This window comes from Protopterus annectens, chromosome 7.part0 (genome assembly GCF_019279795.1).
Source record: "Protopterus annectens isolate FY-2018-M chromosome 7.part0, PAN1.0, whole genome shotgun sequence".
In the NCBI taxonomy this organism is placed as follows: domain Eukaryota; kingdom Metazoa; phylum Chordata; order Ceratodontiformes; family Protopteridae; genus Protopterus; species Protopterus annectens.
In genome coordinates this window covers 1,620,836,030-1,620,858,984 of record NC_056739.1, presented here as the reverse complement: position 1 = coordinate 1,620,858,984, position 22,955 = coordinate 1,620,836,030, and the positions used below count along the sequence as shown (strand labels likewise).

At 43.8% G+C, this 22,955-nt stretch overlaps 1 protein-coding gene across 1 annotated transcript in view; it reads right to left on the bottom strand.

Moving 5' to 3' along the window:
* ZMYND10 (zinc finger MYND-type containing 10) overlaps nucleotides 1-22,955 on the bottom strand; it is a 1,873,846-nt gene that overhangs the window by 1,026,179 nt on the left and 824,712 nt on the right. The window contains exons 6-7 of the mRNA XM_044078166.1: nucleotides 4,049-4,137; nucleotides 3,825-3,925 (exon numbers count right to left, since the gene is read on the bottom strand). Coding sequence (XP_043934101.1) covers nucleotides 3,825-3,925; nucleotides 4,049-4,137 — 190 coding nt within the window. The remainder of the gene's footprint in view (nucleotides 1-3,824; nucleotides 3,926-4,048; nucleotides 4,138-22,955) is intronic.

Sequence of the window (22,955 nt, the reverse complement as noted above, 5' to 3'; positions counted from 1 at the left end):
CTGATTATCGTACCCCTTCAGAAACAGTTCCTGAGAGAGTATCTGACACCTCCAGAAACAGTTCCTGAGGGAGTATCTGACACCTCCTTTATCACGTCTCTGTAATCTAGTGAAATGTGCCAGATAGTTCAAGGTCCATAGGGCAAAGGTTGATGAAGCATAAACTCACTTCCTGAATCTATCCATCATCCGTGACTCTGTTGGGGGGATGGACAGAGGAACACTCTTCTGCAAGTTCCTTTTTAGTAGCCGCCACTACTACCATGGCATCTACAGCAACTCCCTTTTTCCAGAAAGGTTTATTCTCTGGGGCTGTTATGATTTTGTCTGGTCACTTGGGGATTGGTTTAGTAGCATCAGGGGTCTTCCACACCCGACTAAAGATCAATTTGAGGAGATCGTCGGTGGGTGGAGACACCCAGGAAGTAAATAGGCAGGTTGCAAAAGCCTGCAGGTACATGGATTCCTCGGTTGAAAGTTTTTAGGGACTTCCAACCATCTCTCTGTTTCCAGGACGTCTCCAAAGGAAACATCATCAGGAGGTTATCTGGAAAATGCTTTGCCTTTATTGAACTCCATGTATTCTGTGACGGACTCCTCTTGAGAGTCCAAGTGTTTCATCTTACATGATTTTATCCGAGGGACCTCCTCAGCAGGTAAGTCTGGGGAAGTTTTGGAGAAGTTGGTTGATGCTCTGGGCCCAGAACTGACCTAGTACTAAAAGTAGCCAATTGCCTTAAAGGTTGACCCCCCCAGAACCCCAGAAGAGAAGAGATGCTCTGGAACCAAATGTGAAAAACTCAGTGCCAAAGTTCCCTCCCCTCTCCCAATGAGGTCACCATTGAGACTGAAGTCAGACCTGAACTCTTCTGTGTCGATTCATGGAGACACTGAGATGGCTCCAATAAAAAGGGAGCAGACCCCAACAACTCAGAACTGACAGTCAAGCTGTGGCCCCAAGAGGACTCCAGGTCTGACACAACCAAAGTACTCAGGGCAATCATCCATTCCAAAGAAAAAGATACGTTTGGAACTGACCTGGTCAGTCCCAGAAGGCTTGGAATTGAGGACTCTAAAGTATCTGGGGAGGTTAGAGGAGGAGTGTGGAAGGTGCCGCTGCCTGTCCCAAAGGGGTAAAGAGAAAGCAGAAATTGGCTCCAAAGCATGTGTCGGTGTCAATGATTTTGATGTCAGTTCCGATGTTTTCTTCTTTTTTGGGACTTGGCGCTGAAGAAGTGCTCGGTACCAGGGCAGAGCATTTCTTTACCTCTAAGGATCTAGAGGAGGAAGAAGAGGAAGTATGCCTAGATTTGTAATTGGTCTTAACCAGAGATCCAGATATAACCTCCCCAAAAGAGGAGGGAAGATCTTTCAGGATGAGTTTGTTTTTCCTATCTACCAACGCTCGATGACTGAAAGAGTGGCAGCTTGAACAGTCCTCTTGCAGATGCACGGGACACAAGCAATACACGCACAATGAATGCTGGCCTGAAAAAGTAATTTTGTGATAATATTTTGTACATATTCTGAAGCCAGCCACAGCCTTCTCTTTAACCTCCATAACTCTGAGAAGTCAGTGATGGCAACTTACACACACACACACACACACACACACACACACACACACACACACACACACACACACACACACACACACACGCACACACACACACACACACACATACACACACACACACACACACGGCAAGGACACCACTCACACAAGAAAAAAAACAAAGGGCAGAAAAAAAGGTAGAGGGTTTGTTTTAAAGGAGTTACCAACAATGGTAATAGGAGACTTACCTAATGGTAAAAGAGAGGGTAAGTGATACCAACAATAGTAAGTAAAAACTACCTAATGGTAGTCGGAGGGAGAGAGAAAGTGAAAGAATTGAAGTAAGTTGCCTAAACATGGCTGAAAGGTATACAAAGGGTGTGGTACAGTAAAACACGGCTAGAAACTAGGTAAGAAAGAAAAGGGAATAATTTTATGAAAAAATATTTACTTAACTGATGAGGCTTGAGAGAGAGAGAGATGGAGAAACTGCGTCTTAAGCTGAAACCAGCAAATGAGATCTGAGGTAATCTACCCTAAACATTATGGGTAAGGGATGTGCTCAAGATTTTTGGAGTCCATGAGCTATAGAAACAGTTGAGTTGATTCTGAAGGATTGGAACCAAACCCCACAAGTTGATGACAGGATGAAGAGTGACAACTTCAGATAATGTTTCCAATTACCTCTTTCTTCCCCATCACACCTCCAACATTGGCTATCTACCTGAGGAAAAAATCTTAGGAGTCTACTTGGGGTATAAAAATACACATGTTAACACTTCCAAGCAACGATCCTAAATGTTCTAGATTTTGTTGCATATTTGGGAGACATACATATATCCGCCATTGATCCTTTTTAAATTGCTTATACAATCTTTCTTACCAACTGTGTAGCTCTGAAATACCACTTCAAAATGGCAATCCCAAACCACCTTGTTCTATTCTTACAATCAACTTATCCCACTTGACTCTTGCAGCCCCCCCCCCTCCCCAATAAAATCCTTCAGCTCTTTATTTGTTGCAATCCAAAAATTCTCCTCTGGTTGATAAAATATGCCTGATCTGTGTATAAAACTAAAAGGACAAACATTTTAACTCCTTGTATCTTGCTATCATATTCATAAAACAGAGCTTCAACTTTCTCAGTTTTTGTATCATCTTTTGCTTGGTATCTTCCCACATATCCTTAAGCTGCAACACTTTTTAATCCATATTCCTAAGTACTTCATTTTATCATGTTCTCATAAATATGAATATTAATGAACTAATTTGAGTGTGGGTACATAGTTTACAGCTATTGCCTTTGTTTTAGTTTCATTTATTTTGCTTCCTGAAAAGACTTGAAACTGTCAAAATGTTCCACAACACTGAAATGTTCTTTCCTGGTTTTATGAAGTATAAAATAATATCATCTGCAAATACAAAGAACTTTTCTTGACTAACATATCAACTATATCCTTGAATTTCAGAGTGCCTTATTTTCTTTGCCAATGGTTCTAAATTTATTGCAAATAAAGGGAAAAGAGGATACCCCCTGCCTGGTTCCTCTGCCCAAAAAGAAGTTATCAGATAGGAACCCACCCACTTTAAATTTTGCCTCCAACCCCTCATGTATCCTCCTAATCAAGCTTATAATTTTATCAGGGAATGCAAATGCTTCCATTGCCCTACTCAAACTCTCAGCTTACTCTGTCAATGTTTTCTCTGCATCAAAATCTACCAACAGTGGTATTTTCTAACATTCGGCTTCTCTCTGAATCATCATGGTTCTGTTGTGGTGTCAAATGTTTGCCTTCCCTCCACAAAACCACACTGATCCATATCTATCAATTTTGGTATCACCATTGCCATTCTTTTAGCCACTATAGACATTCAATTTTCAGATTTGCTTGTACTTGTAAATATGCATGCTTACACAATAGCATTTCTTTGGTGAGAACGGACAAATATGGTTAAGATTTAGTTGTTGTGTCTTTTGGCTTTTCCCGGTTAGGGGTCGCCACAGCGGAACTCCGGTCTGCTAATTATTGACAGTAGATTTTTACGTGTCGAGTTGCCGGCCCTGATGCACAACCTTCAACAAAGGTACGCCCATCACGCATGTCTCTACACAGAAGACGCTCTAGCTGAGAATTGAACAGGACAACGCTACTGCAGCACCACCACCACAGTATATGGTTAAGATTTAGTGAGCTATTAAAAAACAGATTGATACAAAGTAACTAACATGCTTTAAGTAAAAGACATGTCAAAGAAGTACTGCTCATACCTTCTTTATATTTGCTCCAAGGACTGTGTTCCACTAGCTGAACAAGCAGACATGGTAGGTTGTGGATGTTTAATAGCCTTGTCAGTGCACTGAGTGGTAAACTAGGCACAAAGAGAATTCTGTCAATAGCTCAAAACAATCTGCTAGTTTACAAAATAAAGCCTAACAAGCTAGTGTAATGCATCTCTGGGATGATTTGACAAACATAATATTGTTCATTTTACCTGTCAATATGATCAGTGATATATCGCAGAATGGTGAGAGATTTCAGTGAAATATCAAACTCCAGTAGTTCAGACTGCTTCTTAAGTTCCTGTTCAGAAAATATAAAAAGAAATAATAAAATACGTTTGTACTGATACTTTGGAAACAATTATCTTTTGCAACATCTGGGATCATATAAGGTAGGCAATAGCTGCCAAAAGCAGTGGAGTCTATATTATGTTGCTGAAATGGCAGAACACCAAATGTCATTTCAGCGGACATAATCATCGAAATACCACTATAGCGAATGGCTAGATCACCAATTTTTTTCTTAGAGAAAAAAATCGTTTGGCCGTCACCGTGAAATTGCCCTTTACCCCACTGTAGTGCAAGCTTGGAGTTGGTATATTTAGTTAGAGGAGGTATGGGGGTTGAAGCCCCCACTCTGTTTGAGATGGTGTGTCATGTCTGGTTGGAGTTGTGGTGATCTGGTCATTCACGGTAGTTGCATTTCAATGTTTATGTGTCGCTGAAACAGCATTCGGTGTTCTGCAGTTTTGGCAACATAATATAGACCTAGGTAGTGATACCAAAGGAGGAAACCAACAGGCTCAGTAAAACATCACATTCAAAAACTGTGCAAGAACAGACTGACAAATGAAACCAGAAAACAAGCATATTTGGAGTATAAATCTAGGTTTATTAAAAGTAACAAAAAGTATGCCAAGCTTTTGCTTTCCCAAAAGATTCTTTTCATTTTACTTGAAAAACTTGCACATTGATCTACTTCAGACAGGGAAGTGATCAAGGTATTTAACACTTTTTACCTTAAAGCTGAAATAGACAAAATTTTCATAGACACTGACAGCCAAAGAAAAATATTCCATATGTAAGAAATTTATTATTCACTAATAACTGCTGGAAATGTGTGAAATTAAAAATGATCACGTCATAGGCAGGCTACCGAGAGGTTGACTCTATAATGATAGATGTGTATTGTCTATTTCTATCCTTCCTCAATGTATAGATATTTGGATCAGGGCTGGATCTGACTCTGGCCACTTTCAAGCTTTGGATCTGGTGCTCTGGCTCCTCCCCATACCCATAATTCTCCCATGTAGACCCAACTACTTCAGACTGAGTTTGCCCACAAGCAAAAAAGGCAAGTACAGAGTGTCTAAGAAAGAGGTAAAGAAACCAACTGATTCACATAGTCTTGATAAGAAACAGGAACCAAGGCAAAGTGAGCCAGAGCAGTCCAGGAATTCTTAAAAAAAATAAATGAAGATAGATAGCTAGATAAATACCAATTGGCATAATGGTTAAGGTTGTTGCCTCCCATGCACAAGGTGCAAGATTCGATCCTCACCTCCGACCAATGCTTGTTTGGAGTTTAAAGGTTCTCCCTATGTCTGTGGAGTTCCTCCCACCTTCAAAAACATGTTGAGTGTATCCTCTCAAACTCACCAATAAATAGGGCTGTGGGCAGCACCACAGACTCTACACAGTGCCCTTTAGGGGGAAGAGTTATACAGACCAACCGCTTTGTGTGTCTACAGTGGTGCACAGTATTCTCCACATAGGAGAACACGGATCGCAGACTGCATGTCATGGCAGGGCTAGCCACTCAACATTGCAAAATATGGCTCTAGGTGATAAGGTGATGTTGACTATTGTCCATGGGTAGTTACCAGTGATAAGTGGGTTGAGGACCCAGCTACGACCTACACCAGGCACCCATGCTAATGGTGGGAGAGGTGTATGTGCCCCTATTGGCCACTGTATACATGCCATAAAGTCCAGCAGCTTTGGGTCAATAAGCTACGGGCCGGCCAGTGTCTTGTTGCCCAGTAAAAAATAGAACAATCCACCAGAACCAACACAGGTTCAACCAAATGAATGAAAATTGAAGTTCGAACCACAGTGCACAATGAATGAATACTCAAGATCTGAAACACGAAGATTTATTCAACCAATAAGTCTTTTATTGGTTGAATAAATCTTCGTGTTTCAGATCTTGAGTATTCATTCATTGTGCACTGTGGTTCGAACTTCAATTTTCATTCAAGTGTCTTGTTGCCCAGCCTGGGTTACCTGAGATAGCTCTGCTGAGCGAAAACTGGATGTAAAACCAATCAACCTGATAAACAAGAACTAAGAATTGCTACACTTAATATAGGTTCACTGACAGGACACAGCATGGAAGTGGATGACATTATGATACAAAGACAGGCTGGACATCCTATGTATCCAAGAGACAAGACGGAAGGGCAGTGCAGCAAACACACTTGATTTGGGATCCACAGTCTACTACTCAAGAGGGAGACAGGCTAGAAATGATGTAGGAATTGTGGTGAAAGAGAGGCTTCAGAAGGCAGTGAGGGATATCACCAGAATTATTGACAGACACATGGCAATCAGACTACAGTGTAATGATAGGGCAGTATTCATAATGTCAGCATATGCCACACAGCAGGGTTGTGATAGTAAGGAAATGAGTGCATTCATACAACAGTTGCATGACCTACTAGATAAAGCATTACAATGTGAAATTGTGTTTCTAATGGGTGACTTGAATGCACACATTGGGACAGACAGAACAGGATACAAGGACTGCCTGGGTCCACATGGGTGGGGCAACAGGAATAAAGGAGGAGAGGTCATTCTAGACTTCTGTCTGGCAAATGCCTTGATAGTAGCCAACACATGGTTCATAAAGAGTGACAGTCACAAGATCACATACAAGAGTGGCCAACATGCAACTCAGGTAGACTTCCTCCTAGTAAGAAAAAAGCACTGAGGCAGAATCAATGATTGCAAAGTCACCCCAGTGAAACAGTCAGCCCACAGCATAAACCACTGGTTGCCACAATAAACTGTAAGCAGTGGTCACAGAAGGCTTTAAGGTCAACAGAGTCCAGGCTGAAGGCCTGGAAGGTGACTGGAGAGAAATTACAACAGTTCAAGAAATTACTCAAGGATCTAGCACCCCAAGAAGAGGAGGAAATAGGTGGAGCTGAAGTAGAACAGCAGTGCCTCAAAACAGCGTGTGTGAGGACTACAGAACATATATGTGGCCAAGACAGGTATGGAAATAAGGTAATAAGGAAAGCTGATAGTGGAATGCAGAAGTCCAGAAAGTTATCAAAAGAAAGGAGTGCATGAAAAAATGGGAGATAGAAAAGACCAATGAGACCAAAAAGGAATAATGGTAGGCTAACAAAGAAGCTAAGAAAGGAGTTGCAATAGCAAAGAATACGGAATCAAAGGCACTTTACCAACTTCTGTAAAGTGACTCAGTAGGTGGAACAAAAACTATATCAGGTTGCAAGGCAAAGACAGAAAGGTAAAGAAGACAGTCAGACACCTTTCATAAGGGATGCCAGCAACAACCTGCTCACCAGTCCACAGGACATCAAATGCAGTGGGAAGGAGCATTTCCAGCAGCTTCTGAATGAAGAAAACCCCACAGAAGCTGTACTGCCCCAGAAACAGACTACGACAAGAGAAGAACAGGAGCCCACCCTAGAAAAAGTAAGAATACTACTAAGGAAAATTAAGACAGAGGTAAGCAGCAGGGTCAGATGAGGTTGTGAAGACTGGTAGAGAAGGGTGAAGGCTGCCAGCCTAGCCAGATAGAATTTTATACATAATTCTATCATTTGTAAATATGAATGTGAATCACAGGCTTGTTGTCTTAAATGAAAAAAAAATGCTGTTACAAAAAATGTGGCAACAGTGCTCTCTACTGACCCAGTAAAAGCATGTTGTGACCCTTGATATACAGTCGGCTCCAGTCTGGCTAGATGAAGGCTTCCTGCCTACTGTTTTAAGGCTAAAGTTAATGACCAGAATTTACATGTGGAATGTCCTTTATTGCTATAAGTGTAAAAGAATGTAAATGCAGTTTCTATCAGCCTGGAAATACCAGGAAAGTGTGAAATGATGTAATGTTTTATCAGAACTGGAGTTTCAATTTAAACAGAGAGAACCAGAAGGCATTAAGCATTTTTGTCTTGAACATTCCACTCAGCACTGCCTTATGGTCTATGTAAGTAAGTTATTTTAGAAGTGTGTTTTCTTGTAGATAGCTAGAAGCTAGAAATAGTAGACCAAGTTTTTTTCTGTGATGTCAGAACTGTTCTACTGATTTAGTTTAAGTATTTCTGTGTGATCTCTGAACTCTTGACTAGCAGTGACTGTGTAGTAGAAAATATTGTCTAGTGGTTTTAATTATTTATTATTAAATATTTTAAAACCTTTTAACTGTGGCTGGTTTGTGTGGAGATAATCTAAGCTCTTAGGAGTACTTGCATGCCTTTGGTAAAACTGTACAAACCAACTCTAATAGCTTTAGCCGTGGGCTATATTACCAATTGGATATTGCACAGTAGTAATTGGACACCCTTTTAAGGGCCTTTGAGTAGCTGATAAGTATTAGCTGGGTGATGGCCGTAATTACTACCGTATAGTCTGGGTAAATGGGGCACAGCTGGAGAACCTGTGCCAGCCTTCCCCAGAAGTGTCTGTGTAATTGTATAAACTCTTATCTCAAAGTGTGTGTACGTCAGCTACATGGGCAGGGACATGAAGCACTGGTTGGACAGAGAGGGTGCTGGAGATTTTAGCTTGCCCAGCTAGGCTGAGATCTGGACCCTATAGCTGTGCCAGTGGGGAGTCTTATTGGGGACCTGGGGAGCAAGGAAGCGAGCAGCCCTGGACTGACTGTGATCTCTGTATGCTCTTAAGGGAAATTGCACTTTACTGTGTGTATTTGTTATCCTTTCCTCATATATGAGACGCCTTCTCTGGTGTTAGTGGTGAGGACTGCAGCTCCTTGATTGCTGGGCCAGGGTATGGGCGTCACATATTAATTGGTGGCAGTGGTTGGGATATACTCACATATTAATTGGTGGGGAGTGGTGGGATCTCCACATTGCATATTAATTGTTTGTAGAGGTGGGATATCCACATCACATATTAATTAATTGGCAAATACTAACTGGCGTGTAGTGGTGTGGTTAGAGTGAATCCTGTAGCTTGTGTACAGTGAACTTTGACTGTTTTGTACTCTAAAACAGCCATACAGTGAATACTCGAGTTCAGATCACAATTGTTTTATTTCTTTTGTTAGTTTAGTTTGTCAGGGTGAGCAGGCAGCATGTCAGCAGAAGTGTATGGAAACCTGACAAGGAGTCAGCTGGCATAGATGTGCCAGGCTAGGGGACTGGTGCAAGGAAACCTGACTAAGGCAGACCTGATTGCAGCCTTGGTTACAGCTGCATCAGAAAACAGCAACCAAGAGGACAATCAGACTGGTAGTGGAGATATAATTCCTTGGAGAATGGAAAGCTCAACCTTTCTGCAGTGGACTTAAAAATCTAGCTGGAGCTAGAGAGACATGAGTTGGAGGTCAGGCGTGTGGAATTAGAAGCAAGTAAGAGACTGCGGCATTTGCAGGCTGAGGAAAATGAGAAACTGTTATGTCTGCAAGCTGAGAAACAAGAGAGGCAGAGGAGTCATGGAGGTAATGGGAAAGGGAGTAACTGGACCCCAGAAGCAGAAAAGGTCAGTAAATTTCTTCCGCAGTTTAAAGAGGGGGATAATTTTGATAGTTTCATTCATATGTTTGAGAGGGTATGTAAACAGTATGAAGTTGACCAAGGGCTCTGGGTATGGTTCCTGACCCCCTTAGTCCATGGTAAAGCTGTAACTGTTTTATCTAAAATGCCTGATGTTGCATGTTTTGATTATACTGCTGTAAAAAATTGTCTGTTAGAACTGTTTAAGCTAACACCTGAAACATATTGGAAAAAGTTTCGTGAGCAAGGACGCAAGACAGATGAAAGTGTGTCTGAATATGTTGCTGAATTGAGCACTTATTTCCATAGGTGGGTGAGTAGATGTCAATTCACCACTTTTGAAGGGCTGGCAGACATTCTGGTGAGGGAACAAGCCCTTAGCACTTTGCCTGTGGACATGAGGATCTGGTTAGCTAATAGATAATGTGCTACTTCAGATGAGTTGGGGAAGAAGGGAGATCTATACCTGGCAAGCAGGGCAGCCCTGTACAGGAAGGGGATGCCCAGTACTGCTCATGGGTCTAAAGGAACCCATGGTGGGCAGCACAGACTGCAACAACAGAATATGCCAATAGCAGGGGAAGTCACTAGTCCATGTACATGTACAGGAGCTAGGGTTAAATGTTTTGAATGCGACCAGTGGGGTCATGTGGCATACAGGTGTCCACAGAGGCAAGGCGGGGAACCAAAGGTGAGGGAGGCAGTAAGTGGGAAAGACAAAATGCCAATAGTAGGTTGTCTTAAGACAACAGAGGTACAAAACTACCATCCTGCAGATGTCCTGAAAGGGAAGGATTTGGATGAGGCAGTACCATGTGCTTATGCAGTTACAGGCGGTCAGGCTAGGAGACAAGTATGTGGGTCTGGTAGCCTGGGGAGACCCAGAAAGACTGCATACTTGCAGCCAGGATTGCTGAGGTGGTTACTTCAGGGAGGAAGCTATGCAGTACCAGTGAGACTGAATGTGAGCCACAGCTGCTTGTGGGTACTGATGTTCCCTCAGACAGAGTGACTGCAAAGGTAGAGGTGAGTAGTAGTACCCAGGCTGACAGTGAGGCACCACTGTCAGAGGATGCCAGACTTCCTGTAGAAGGGGAGCTGGGAAGGGTTACAAGGAGAGTTGAGACAGGCTCAGCTCTCAGACCCTACAGTGCAAGGCCTGAGGCAGGTAGCTAGGGAGGCACCTGATTCTCAAGGAAAGGGGGAATCTGTATACTGGGACAAAGGGTTACTATACAGAGAGTGGACCCCCGAGGGAGGGTCAGAAGGTGAGAGAGTACAGCAGTTGGTAGTGCCTAGAGCCTACCATCTGGCACTTCTAGCCATAGCCCATGATATTCCCTTTGCAGGTCATATGGGCATAAAACGTACAAAGAGGCATATTGTGCAGAACTTCTCTGGAATTTCCAGAGATGTAACAGGGTACTGCAGGACCTGTGAGCAGAGCCAAAAGGTAGGCAAGGCAGGAGACAAGGTGAGAGCTCCTTTGATGCCTTTGCCTGTGATTGTGGAGCCATTTCAGAGGGTAGCTATGGATATTGTAGGTCCTCTGAGTACCCCAAGTTCCACAGGGAAAAAGTATATCCTAGTGGCAGTTAATTATGCTACACAATATCCTGAGGCAGTGGCTCTGTCCTCCATTGAGGCAAAGAAGGTGACAAATGCTTTGTTAGAGATTTTCAGAAGTGTCGGTTTCCCAACAGAAATACTGACTGAGGTGCCGATATCACGTCAGACCTGCTGTCTTGTCTATGAAAGTCCTTGTGGGGTGAAGCACATGAAGACCACCCCGAACCATCCCCAGACTAATGGTCTTGTTGTGAGGTTAAACTGTACAATCAAGTCCATGCTACGGGCATTTGCAGATCAGTTTAAGAGGGAGTGGGACAAATATTTGCCCCATCTGTTGTTTGGTTACAGAGAAGTTCCCCAGTAATCCACAGGTTTTTCACCCTTTGAGTTGCTGTATGGACATAGGGTGAGGGGACCTCTAGAATTAATTTGAGATGAGTGGGAAGGTGAGTGCAAATCTCACAAGGAGTCTGTTTTGGCATAAAACCTCAGGACAAGGCACAGAGAACTCATGGGTTTGGCCCAGGAGAACCTGGCAGAAACCCAACAACAGAAAAAGGTGTGGTAAGACAGGAATGCTCAAGCTAGAGAGTATGCTGTGGGGCAGCAGGTAATGGTTCTCATTCCTGTCAGACACAACAAGCTGCAAGCACTTGGGAGGGTCCCTACAAGGTGGTAAGAAAGGTAAGTGATGTTAACTACATGGTGGAACTGCTAGGCAGATGGGAGGGGCATAAATTGTACCATGTTAACATAATGAAACCTTACCATGATGGGGAGGCCCCTGTGCTGAGCATTTGCAGTGGATTGCAGGAAGAGTCTGAGGGAGATCTGGGGACTGATCTCCACAGTGAGGCTCGGGCTGACACCTCAGTGGAAGGGGTAGCAATGTCCCAGCAGCTATCTCCTACCCGTGTTCAAAAAATTGAAGCAGTACTGCAGGAATTTGGGGACATGTTCACTGGGAAACCAGGGTGCACCCACCTGGTGCAGCACCAGGTGGATACAGTATCCCAAAGGCCTATTAGGCAGGCCCCTTATAGAGTGCCTGAGATAGTCAAACTGACTCTGAGGGAGGAGGTACAGGCAATGTTGGTACAAGGGGTGATTCAAGAGTCCAAAAGTCCCAGGGCCTTCCCAGTGGTGCTGGTGCCAAAGAAGGATGGCAGCACCAAGTTCTGTGTGGACTACAGGAAATTAAATATTCACACAGAGTCAGAAGCTTACCCCATGCCTAGGACAGATGAGGCCCTAGAGCAGCTGTGTGGGGCTAAGTATCTTACAACCACTGATCTTACCAAAGGTTACTGGCAGGTGCCCTTGACTCCCAGTGCTACAGAGAAGTTGGCCTTTTGTGACTCCTTTTGGCTTGTATGAATTTACAAAGATGCCCTTTGGGATAAAAAAAATGCACCAGAGACTTTCCAGAGGCTGGTAGAGCATATCCTAGCAGGAGCAGGAGGGTTTGCCCTTGCTTACCTAGATGATATTGCCATCTACAGCCATTCCTGGCCAGAGTACTTTAAGCATGTCAAGGAGGTGCTGGGTAGACTACAGAGGGCAGACCTGACCATTAAGCCAAGCAAATGTCAGGTGGGTATGACAGAGGTCTCCTACCTAGGACACACAGTGGGGAGTGGTATAATAAGGCCAGAATCTGCCAAAGTAGAAGCCATTCAGGCATGGTCTGCACCTATTACCAAAAAGCAGGTGAGGGCATTTTTACTACACAAAGTTCGTCCCCAGTTATAGTACCATAGCTGCTCCCCTCACAGACCTGACAAGGAAGAACAGGCCAGATAAGTTGGTGTGGACCCCAGCATGTGAGCAGGCATTCCAGAGGCTTAAAGAAGCTTTGGGAAGAGCCCCTGTGTCAGCCAGTCCAGATTACAGCAACGAATTTGTTGTGCAGGTGGATGCTTCAAACCATGGGGTGGAGGCTGTACTTAGCCAGATTTCTTCAGGGGGGAAGAGCACCCAATGGTTTATCTCAGTCATAGGCTCCAACCCAGGGAGGAATGCTATGCAGCTGTAGAAAAGGAATGTCTAGCCATAGTGTGGGCACTGCAGAAACTTCAGCCTTATCTGTATGGAAGGAAATTCACTGTTATGACAGATCACAACCCTCTAACATGGTTAAACACAGCCAGTCAGCAAAATGCCAAGTTGCTAAGGTGGAGGATGGGGTTGCAAGCATACATGTCAATGCAGCACCACAGTGGGAGTAGCAATGCCAGTGCAGATGGGCTCTCAAGACAGGGAATGGGGTAGGTATACTCAGATAGACTTAATCCTCTCAAGGGTCACTTAAAAAACTAACGAGTTCTCCGGAGGGGGGGGGGTGAAGACTGGTAGAGAAGGGTGTAGGCTGCCAGCCTAGCCAAATAGAATTGTATACATAATTCTATCATTTGTAAATATGAATGTGAATCACAGGCTTGTCTTAAATGAAAAAATGCTGTTACAAAAAATGTGGCAACATTGCTCTGTACTGACCCAGTAAAGCAATGTTGTGACCCTTTGATCTAAAGTTGGCTCCAGTCCGGCTAGATGAAGGCTTCCTGTCTATTGTTTTAAGGCTAAAGTTAGTAACCAGAATTTACATATGGAATGTCCTTTATTGCTCTAAGTGTAAAAGAATGTAAATGCAGTTTCTGTCAGCCTGGGAACACCAGGAAAGTGTGAAATGATGTAATGCTTTATCAGAACTGCAGTTTCAATTTAAACAGAGAGAACCATAAGGCATTTAGCATTTTTGTCTTGAACATCCAACTCAGCACTGCCTTATGCTCTATGTAAGTAAGTTATTTTAGAAGTGTGTTTTCTTGTAGATAGCTAGAAGCTAGAAATATTAGACTAAGTGTTTTCTGTGATGTCAGAACTGTACTACTGATTTATTTTAAGCACATCTGTGTGATCTCTAAACTCTTGACTAGCAGTGACTGTGTAGTAGAAAGCATGGTCTTGTGGTTTTAATTATTTATTATTAAATATTTTAAAACTTTTGAACTGTGGCTGGTTTGTGCAGAGATAATCTAAGCTCTTGAGGACTTGCATGCCTTTGGTAAAACTGTACAAAGCCATTCTAGTAGCTTTAGCCGTGGGCTATACTACCAATTGGATAATAATATTGCACAGTAATAATTGGACACCCTTTTAAGGGCCTTTGAGTAGCTGATAAGTATTAGCTGGGTGGTGGCTGTAATTACTACAGTATAGTCTGGGTAAAAGGGGCACAGCTGGAGAACCTGTGCCAGCCTTTCCCAGAAGTGTCTGTGTGGTTGTATAAACTCTTATCTCAAAGTATGTGTTTGTGTCAGCTACTTGGGCAAGGACATGAAGCACTGGTTGGACAGAAAGGGTGCTGGAGATTTTAGCTTGTCCAGCTAGGCTGAGATCTGCACCCTATAGCTGTGCCAGTGGTGAGTCTTATTGGGGACCTGGGGAGCAGGGGAGCGACTAGCCCCAGACTGACTGTGATCTCTGTGTGCTCTTAAGGGAAATTGCACTTTACTGTGTGTATTTGTTATCCTTTCCTTTCATATAAGACACTCTCTCTGGTGTTAGTGGTGAGGATTGAGGCTCCTTGATTGCTGGGCCAGGGCACGGGCGTCATAGAGGTCACAGCAGATATGATAAAGATGCTGGATGAGATAGGGGAAAAATGGGTCTCCTGCTGGCAGGCAGCCCTCAGTCAGCCAGAATCCCAAAGTCTGGGTCCTGCGTCGGCTAAAGTCACTTTCTCCCTGACGTCAGTGCGCCAGGGGTATAAAGGCTCCAGCCGATGCCATTTTCCTCAGTTTTTCTTGCCCCAGATGTCAGCTTAGTTGGTAGCATAAGCATGCACAAAAAATAAAACATTCCCCATTGTCACCAGCAAATACACCTCAGAGGAAGAGCAGTGCATAGAAATACAGAAAGCACTCATAGAAACACAAGAGAGGGGATAGGAGGGAGGGTAACCCAGACTGCAACAGTGAATACACTCGAACATCTACATTTTATGGTAAATGTACACAACTGTACTATGTTCATCGTGTTTCACTGTTGCAGTCATCACTGTTGCGTTGAATCCCAAAGCTAAGGAAGGGTGGTTGGCTATGCTACAGAAGGAGCGGCTAAAAGGCCCTGCAGGACTGCAGAGGCAAAGCCTGCCCTAGATTTATAGTAGAGAGGAAGATTGTAGTGCTTAGTGAAAGTATGCACAGAGCACCAGGTAGCAGCTTCTAGAATTTCCTTGGTAGGTACTCCCCTGAGGAAGGCTGCTGAGGTGGCAGTAGCTCTTGTAGAATGTGTCCTGATGTTACTAGGAACTTGTTTGCCATGGTGAGAGTAGCAGAACCTGATACAGTGGGCAATCCATTTAGAAATGGTTTGTTTGGTGATTGCCTTTCCCTGTGATGTAGCAGCATAGGCTACAAACAATTGATCTGTTTTCCTGAAGATCCTGGTTCTGTCCAGGTAAAAGCGCAGCTGCCTTTGTATGTCCAAAGAATGCAAAATCCTCTCTCCTTTATTCTGAGGATTCAGATAGAAGGTAGGCAAGTGAATAGTCTGATTCAGGGCTACCTTAGAAACTACCTTAGGCATGAATGCGGGGTTTGTCCTTAGAGAAACCCTGTCCTGATGAAAAATAATGAAAGGTTCCACAGCCATGAGTGCTTGTAACTCCAAAACTCTTCTGGCAGAGGTAATTGCCAAAAGCAGAGCAGTTTTCCATGATAAAAACTTTAAATCTGTGGTGGCAGCAGGCTCAAAAGGAGGCAGAGTTAGTTTTTCCAAAACATAGTTGAGATCCCAAGCTGGAGTTGGTGCTCTTCTAGGGGGCCTTATATTTTTTGCCCCTCTAAGATATTGCTTAAGTAACGGATGAGAGAAAATAGGAGGATCCGTATTGTAATGAGCAGAAATAGCTGAGGCATGTATTTTAATAGATGAAAAAGATAGGCCCTTGTGCAGCATCTCTGTTAGGTATTGTAAAATCAGAGGAATGTTTGGAGTTGTAGTATCAAAACCTTGGGCCTGATTCCAGGTGCAAAATCTCTTCCACTTTCCTGCATAGGATTTCTTGGTGCTGGGCCTTCTGGCTTCAAGAATTACATCCATTACCTGTTTGGTAAGGGTAGAATTGTTTATAGCCCCTGGATTTGCCAGGCTGCTAGACTCAGAGTCTTGATATGGCTGTGCAGGATCCGGGCTTTTTGTTGAGACAGTAGTTGTGGAATTTGAGGTAAGATCCACGGTGGACCTTGAGACAGGTTCATCAGGGTTGAGTACCAGAATTGTCAAGGCCAGTTGGGTGCCAGTAGAATCATCTTTAGTTTGTCCTGTTTGATCTTTAGCAACACTCTTGGAGGAAGAGGTAGTGGAGGGAAGGCATACACTGAGAGGTTTTTCCAACTGAAGGAGAGAGCATCCACTTTCCATGCTAGTCTGTGGTAAGTTCTCATGCAAAAAGTTTGAAGCTGGTAATTTTGAGGGGATGCAAAAAGATGTATGTCTGGGCATCCCCATGCCTCTGTTATCATCCTGAATATCTGAACATCCAACATCCATTTGTGTGGGTCTGATAGGTTTCTGCTTAGACTGTCTGCCAGCGTGTTATCATTTCCTGGCAGGAATTGTGCTTGTAAATTCACCTTGTAGGCCAGTGCTGTGTTCCACAGAGTCATGGCCAGTCTGCACAAGGGGTAGGAGTGGGAACCCCCCTGCTTTTTATGTACCACATCACTGTAGTGTTGTCTGTCTTTATCAGTAACTGTCCTGGTTGTATCAGATCCTTGAAAGCTGTCAGGGCATTATGTACAGCTAACATCTCTCTCAAATTTATATGAAGGTGCATCTGGTCCTCTGTCCAGGCAGCCTGTAGATATTTTCCTTGCATGTGGGCTCCCCATGCATAATCTGAGGCATCCATAGTTATAGCTTCTTTGGCTGGAGTGGGACAGAAAGGCTTTCCCTTGTTCTGGAGACAGGCCTTGGCCCACCAAAGAAACTCCTGCTGGAGACAAGGTAAGATTGCGATCATTGTTTCCAAACTGTGGCAATGCTGAGACCATACACTCTTTAGGTACCACTGTAGCTTCCTCATATGCAGTCTTGCACATGGAATTAGTAGAATGCAGGATGCCATGTAACCCAAAGCCTGCATAATTTTTCTTGCAGTCAGCTGACTCATTGAAGCCAAGATTTTGAAAGAGGAAGCCAGTTGCACTTGTTTTTCTGGTGTCAGGTAGGCCATCTGGGTTGTAGTGCTTAAAAGAGCACCCAGGAATATAATCTGCTGTGTGGGTACCAGGTTCGATTTCCTTAAATTTACTGTAAACCCTAGACACCTTAGGAGATCCTGCACAAAGTCCAGGTGCTGAAGTAGAATATCCTTGTTGTCTGCTTGAATGAGGCAATCATCCAGATAAGGGTATATTTGGATTCCCTTCTGTCTGCAAAATGCCATTACTGGTGCCAGGCACTTGCTGAAGACCCTGGGCACAGTAGATAAGCCAAAGGGCAGTGCAGAGAACTGGTAATGCTTCGAGCCTGCCTTGAATCTCAGGTACCTTCTGCACTCTTGTCTTATTGGAACATGCAGGTATGCTTCTTTTAAGTCCAGGGTCATCATCCAAGCATTCTTGCCCAGCATGGGCAGCAGCTGCTGCAGAGTGAGCATTTTGAATTTTGGTATATTCAGAAAAGTGTTTAAGACTGAAAAGTCCAGAATTGGTCTCCATGTGTTTTCCTTCCTGGGAACCAGGAAGAGTCTTGAGTAAAAACCTTGCCCTGCCTCTGTGTTTGGTACCAATTCTATGGCCCCCATAGCTATGAGGGACTGTACTTGTTTTTGTGCCTCTGCCCATTGATTTCCTGGCAGATTCGGCCATCCGTTTGGCTTTGGCAATGTAAGGAAATTAAACTTGTAACCCCTTGAGACTACGTCCAGAACCCATTTGTCTTGGGTTATGCGGCTCCAGTTTTGATAAAAAAGTGTAAGTTTTCCTCCCAAAGGTGCTTCCAGGAGACAAGAGCCTGGAGCTAATAAGGGAGAGTCATTGGGACTGTTTTCTGTAAGGTTGTGATCTTTCCTCTACACCCTTGGGAGTGGAAGCACTCCACTGCCTGGGTCTATAAGAGGTATGGGTCTGCGTTCTCCCTCTGGAACGCCTGTATCTGCCTCACTGAGGCCTGTCCGAGCTCAGAAAGGACCAATTTTTAGCTGGCCAGTTCCTGCTGAATCTCGGTGGTTGCACCTGTAAGAAATCCTTAACCGTCTGCATAGATTTGGCTTTGTCTTCCATTTTCTTTAATACCTCCTCTGCTTTGACCCCAAACAAAACATTGTGCTGCAGGAGAGCATCCAGCAGCTTTGCCTTAACCTGATCTGGCAAACTTTTCTCCTTTAACCATGCATGCCTTCTAATAACAGTACCTGTTGCAGCAGCCCTGCAAGAAGCATCCAAAGAATCAAAACCCCAATGCAGAGTATGCTTTCCCACTTGCTCAGTAGCATGCAGTAAATCTTGTAACTCCTTATTCTCTGCACAACCAGAAACAGCCATCATTTTTTGTTTCAAAACAGACAAGAGATATTGCTGATATTTCAACATATGAAATTGACAATTCAAAGCTCTAATAGACAAAGTAGCAGAAGTATAAACCTTTTTGCCCCATCTTTCCAAGGCTCTGGATTCTCTATCAGAGGGGATAGGGTTCTTTGCAGTGGCTGCTTTAACACCCTTGGGACCCTGAGAAATAGTTTCTGGATCAGCAGAAGGATTTTTAAAAAGGAATTTATGAGAATCTGGGACCCTGTAATATCTGTCTGGTTTAACAGGAGCAGGAGGGAAAGAATCAGGAGTCAAGGCAGATTCTGTGAAAACATCATCCACTATCTCTAATACAGGGGGGATAGCCAGGGGCCTATGCTGCGGAAGAAGAAGAAAATCCATGAGCCTTCTCTTGGATTCAGAATATTCCTGACCCTCCCAGTGAAAATGCTCTCTCATGTCATGCAAGGTCTCCCCAAAGGAATAATCTTCTGGAGGGGAAGCTGAAGGAATGGAGTCTTCAGCATCAGAATCCTCATAAGGAGAGAAAGAGTAATCCTGTTCAGAGGAAGAGAGAGAAGAAATGGAAACCTGATCTGATGATTCATAATCTGGCTCTTGCCTAGGCCTTTTGTCTGGAGGGGGATGGGAACCCCTGATCATAGTCAACAGGTCTTCGGCCATTTTGAGCATTTGTTTCTGTGGTCTAGGGGCCTGATCAGAAGAGGCCTGTGCTTGTTTCTTTGTCTTTGTTGGAGTCTTAGCCTTTGTCTTTAAAACTGAAGCCATCTTAACATGCAGCTGTGTAGGCCTGAAGACTCCCTCAGAAGCTGGTGCCTGCACAGTGGCTCCGGACCCATCTGAGGGAGCATTATCCAAAGGTCCAGTCCCTTGAGAGTCTGAAGACCTCATCGGCTCCTCGTGGGAGTCGGCATCGGCAAGCGGTTCCAAAGTGGCGGACGTCAGGGGCTGCGAAAGCACCTCACTGATGACCGATGAACTGGCAACTGGCTCTAGAGAGTATCGTCATCCGTTTTGGACCTCAGAGGCCTGTCTTTATTCTTGCGTTTTTTGTAAACTCCGGTAGTCGGATATGGATCCGACAACATTTTATAGTTAAATCTTCTCCCAAAATAATGAAAGGCAAAATCGTACCGACGCTTAATAGTGCATTGGTTAAATCTAGCACAGAACCGACAACTAGCTACATCGTGGTCAAGGCCTAGGCAAGGGATACAGTAAAAACAGAAATTCTTATGAGGTATTTGCTTCCCACAAGAAATACAATTATTAACTTTTTCTGACATCGGTCTGGAGCAAGAAAAAAGTTTCCCCAATGGGGTACTTAGCTTTATGAAGAAGTCTTCAGTTTGAAAATCACACAAAAATCATAGGAGTCGACCGGCACTTGCGAACTGCTTTTGCTTCGGGCACCGCGCGGCAAGAAAGACTGAGGAAAATGGCATCAGCTGGAGCCTTTATACCCCTGGTGCACTGACGTCAGGGAGGAAGCGACTTCAGCCGACGCCGGACCCAGACTTTGGGATTCTGGCCGACTGAGGGCTGCCTGCCAGCAGGAGAACCCAACAGTGATGACTGCAACAGTGAAACACGATGAACATCCTGTGCCAGTCTGTGTGGTTGTATAAACTCTTATCTCAAAGTGTGTGTGTGTCAGCTATTTGGGCAGGGACATGAAGCACTGGTTGGACAGAGAGGGTGCTGGAGATTTTAGCTTGTCCAGCTAGGCTGAGATCTGCACCCTACAGCTGTGCCAGTCGGGAGTCTTACTGGGGACCTGGGGAGCAGGGAAGCGACTAGCCCTGGACTGACTGTGATCTCTGTGTTCTCTTAAGGGAAATTGCACTTTACTGTGTGTATTTGTTATCCTTTCCTTTCATATGAGACACCCTCTCTGGTGTTAGTGGTGAGGACTGAGGCTCCTTGATTGCTGGGCCAGGGCACGGGCATCATAGAGGTCACAGCAGAGATGATAAAGATGCTGGATGAGATAGGGGAAAAAAATGGGTCTTGAGGGAACTCATAGCAATATGGAGAGAAAGATGTATCCCAGATGAATGGAGAATAAGAATACTTGTGCCAGTGAACAAGAACAAAGGGGGCATCCACAACTGTGGAAGTACAGAGGCATCAAACTCCTGTCACACTGCATAAAAGTTCTGGACAGGGTGATTGATAAATGGATATGCAGAGTAGTAGAATGCAAGATGGGAGACCAGCAGTTTGGATTCAGATCAGGCTGCAGCACAACTGACCCAATGTTTGCAGTGAGACAGACAGTTGAGAAGAAGCTGGAGATGAGAAAAAAGTCCAACTGGTCATTCTTAGACTTGGAGAAAGCGTATGACAAGGTCCCAAGAAAGCTGATCTGGGCAGTACTGTGGTGGTTTGAAGTCCAAGAAACATTGGTAGAATTAGTGCAAGCTATGTACAAGGACCCAATGATTCAATTATGAACAGTGTTCGGCCTCAGAGAGGGGTTCCCAGTGGGAATGATTGTACACCAGGGTTCAGCTCTGAGCCTACTGCTGTTCATACTGATGATGGACTACATTAGCCAATAGGTTGGAGGGGACAGATCAACAAAGTTGCTGTATGCAGATGATGTGGCATTACAGGCAGACTCTGAGCAAGCACTTCAGCAAAGGATAGGGAAATGGAATGCAAAACTGAAGGCACATGGGATGAAACTAAGCACAGATAAGATAGTGCTAATGGCAGTAAATTGGAGAAATCAGAAAAAGCTGAGAATTGAGATAAAAGGGAAGATAGTGGAACAGGTAAATAGCTTCAAGTATCTGGGAGGGGTGGTTGAGGAGATGAGAAGTCTGAATGAAGAGGTCAAAGCAAGAATCAGAGGGGCTGCAGCCAACTTGCACAGAGTCTCAAGGTATAGTATATGACAGAAGAATGCCAAAGAAGTTGAAAAGTAAGGTGTAGAAGACAGTGGTGCACAACCAGTACTACTGTATGGTACAGAAACCTGGGCAGTAAACGTAGAACAGATAAAGAAGCTAGGGTGGTAGGATGCATACTGTGGGACAGATGAAGAAATGAGGACATAAGAGCAGAAGCCAAAGTTGCTCCAGTTTGCAAAAAAGATCAAAGAGAACAGATTATGGTGGTTCAGATACATCCACAGAAAAGCAGAAGACAATAAGGTGAAGAAGATTTGGGACAGAAAGGAAGAAGGTAAGAGGAAATGAGGACATCCAGCAAACAGGTGGATGGATTGTGTGAAAGATGATCTGTGACATGCATGAGTGTCAAAGAAGGCAGGTGTGTGGCATTGAATCCAGAGAGATGGCGACATTTAACACGATACCCTGACCCCATGTAGAAAACTGAGAAAAAAAAGGGTTGATGATGATGGTGATAAATCAATACCACAACATTATGGAAGGAGGAGGGAATGGATGGATGTCGAGGAAGGATGGAAACAGACAACACAGATCTGTCATTATGGTGAGTAAGTAACTTCTGTATCTGATGTTTTTTCCATCTGTTCCTCAACCCACCTGTCCCCACCTACTGTAACATTTGGTTGGTCTTTATGGAAGGATATTCTGGAGCACAGCCAAACCAAAAAAGGTTGTTGATCTGGACTGTATGTATAATTTCCAATGTGAAATGAAGTTATGAACCCTGGAATAGGTGGCAGTTACACAGATGTCATCAAGAGGTACCATGAAAAACAAGACTGTCAAAGAAGCTACAGACCTAGTAGAATGGGCTTTTAGGGGTATAAGCAGTGATAAACCCCTTTTTGTAAAGAAAGGATATACATTCAGAATGTTTTTGTAAAGAAAGGATATACATTCAGAAAGTCAACAAGAAAGAGTGACTGAATACACCCTTTCCCATCCAAACCGGGAAGTAAGAGACAAACTGATCAGTTTTACTGAAAGCTCTTCCCGATGTAAATAGAAACAAAACTGAGAGTTAGCATTCAATAGGTACAATGTATATTCACCTTTGTTTGAAACTTTTGGGAAAAATACAGGAAGATTTACTGACAGAAGATTCAGAAGCCTCCTTTGGAGGAAAGGAAGGGCTAGTTTTCAAACAGACTTTGTCTTTGTGAAAAAAAAACATATAGGGAGGTTTTGCAGACAAGGCATAGAAATAAGGACAGAGTTTTCCAAGATAAACAATTTTAAATCATCTTTAGCAGCATGTTCAAATGGAGGGCAAGTTAAGGCTTGCAGTAA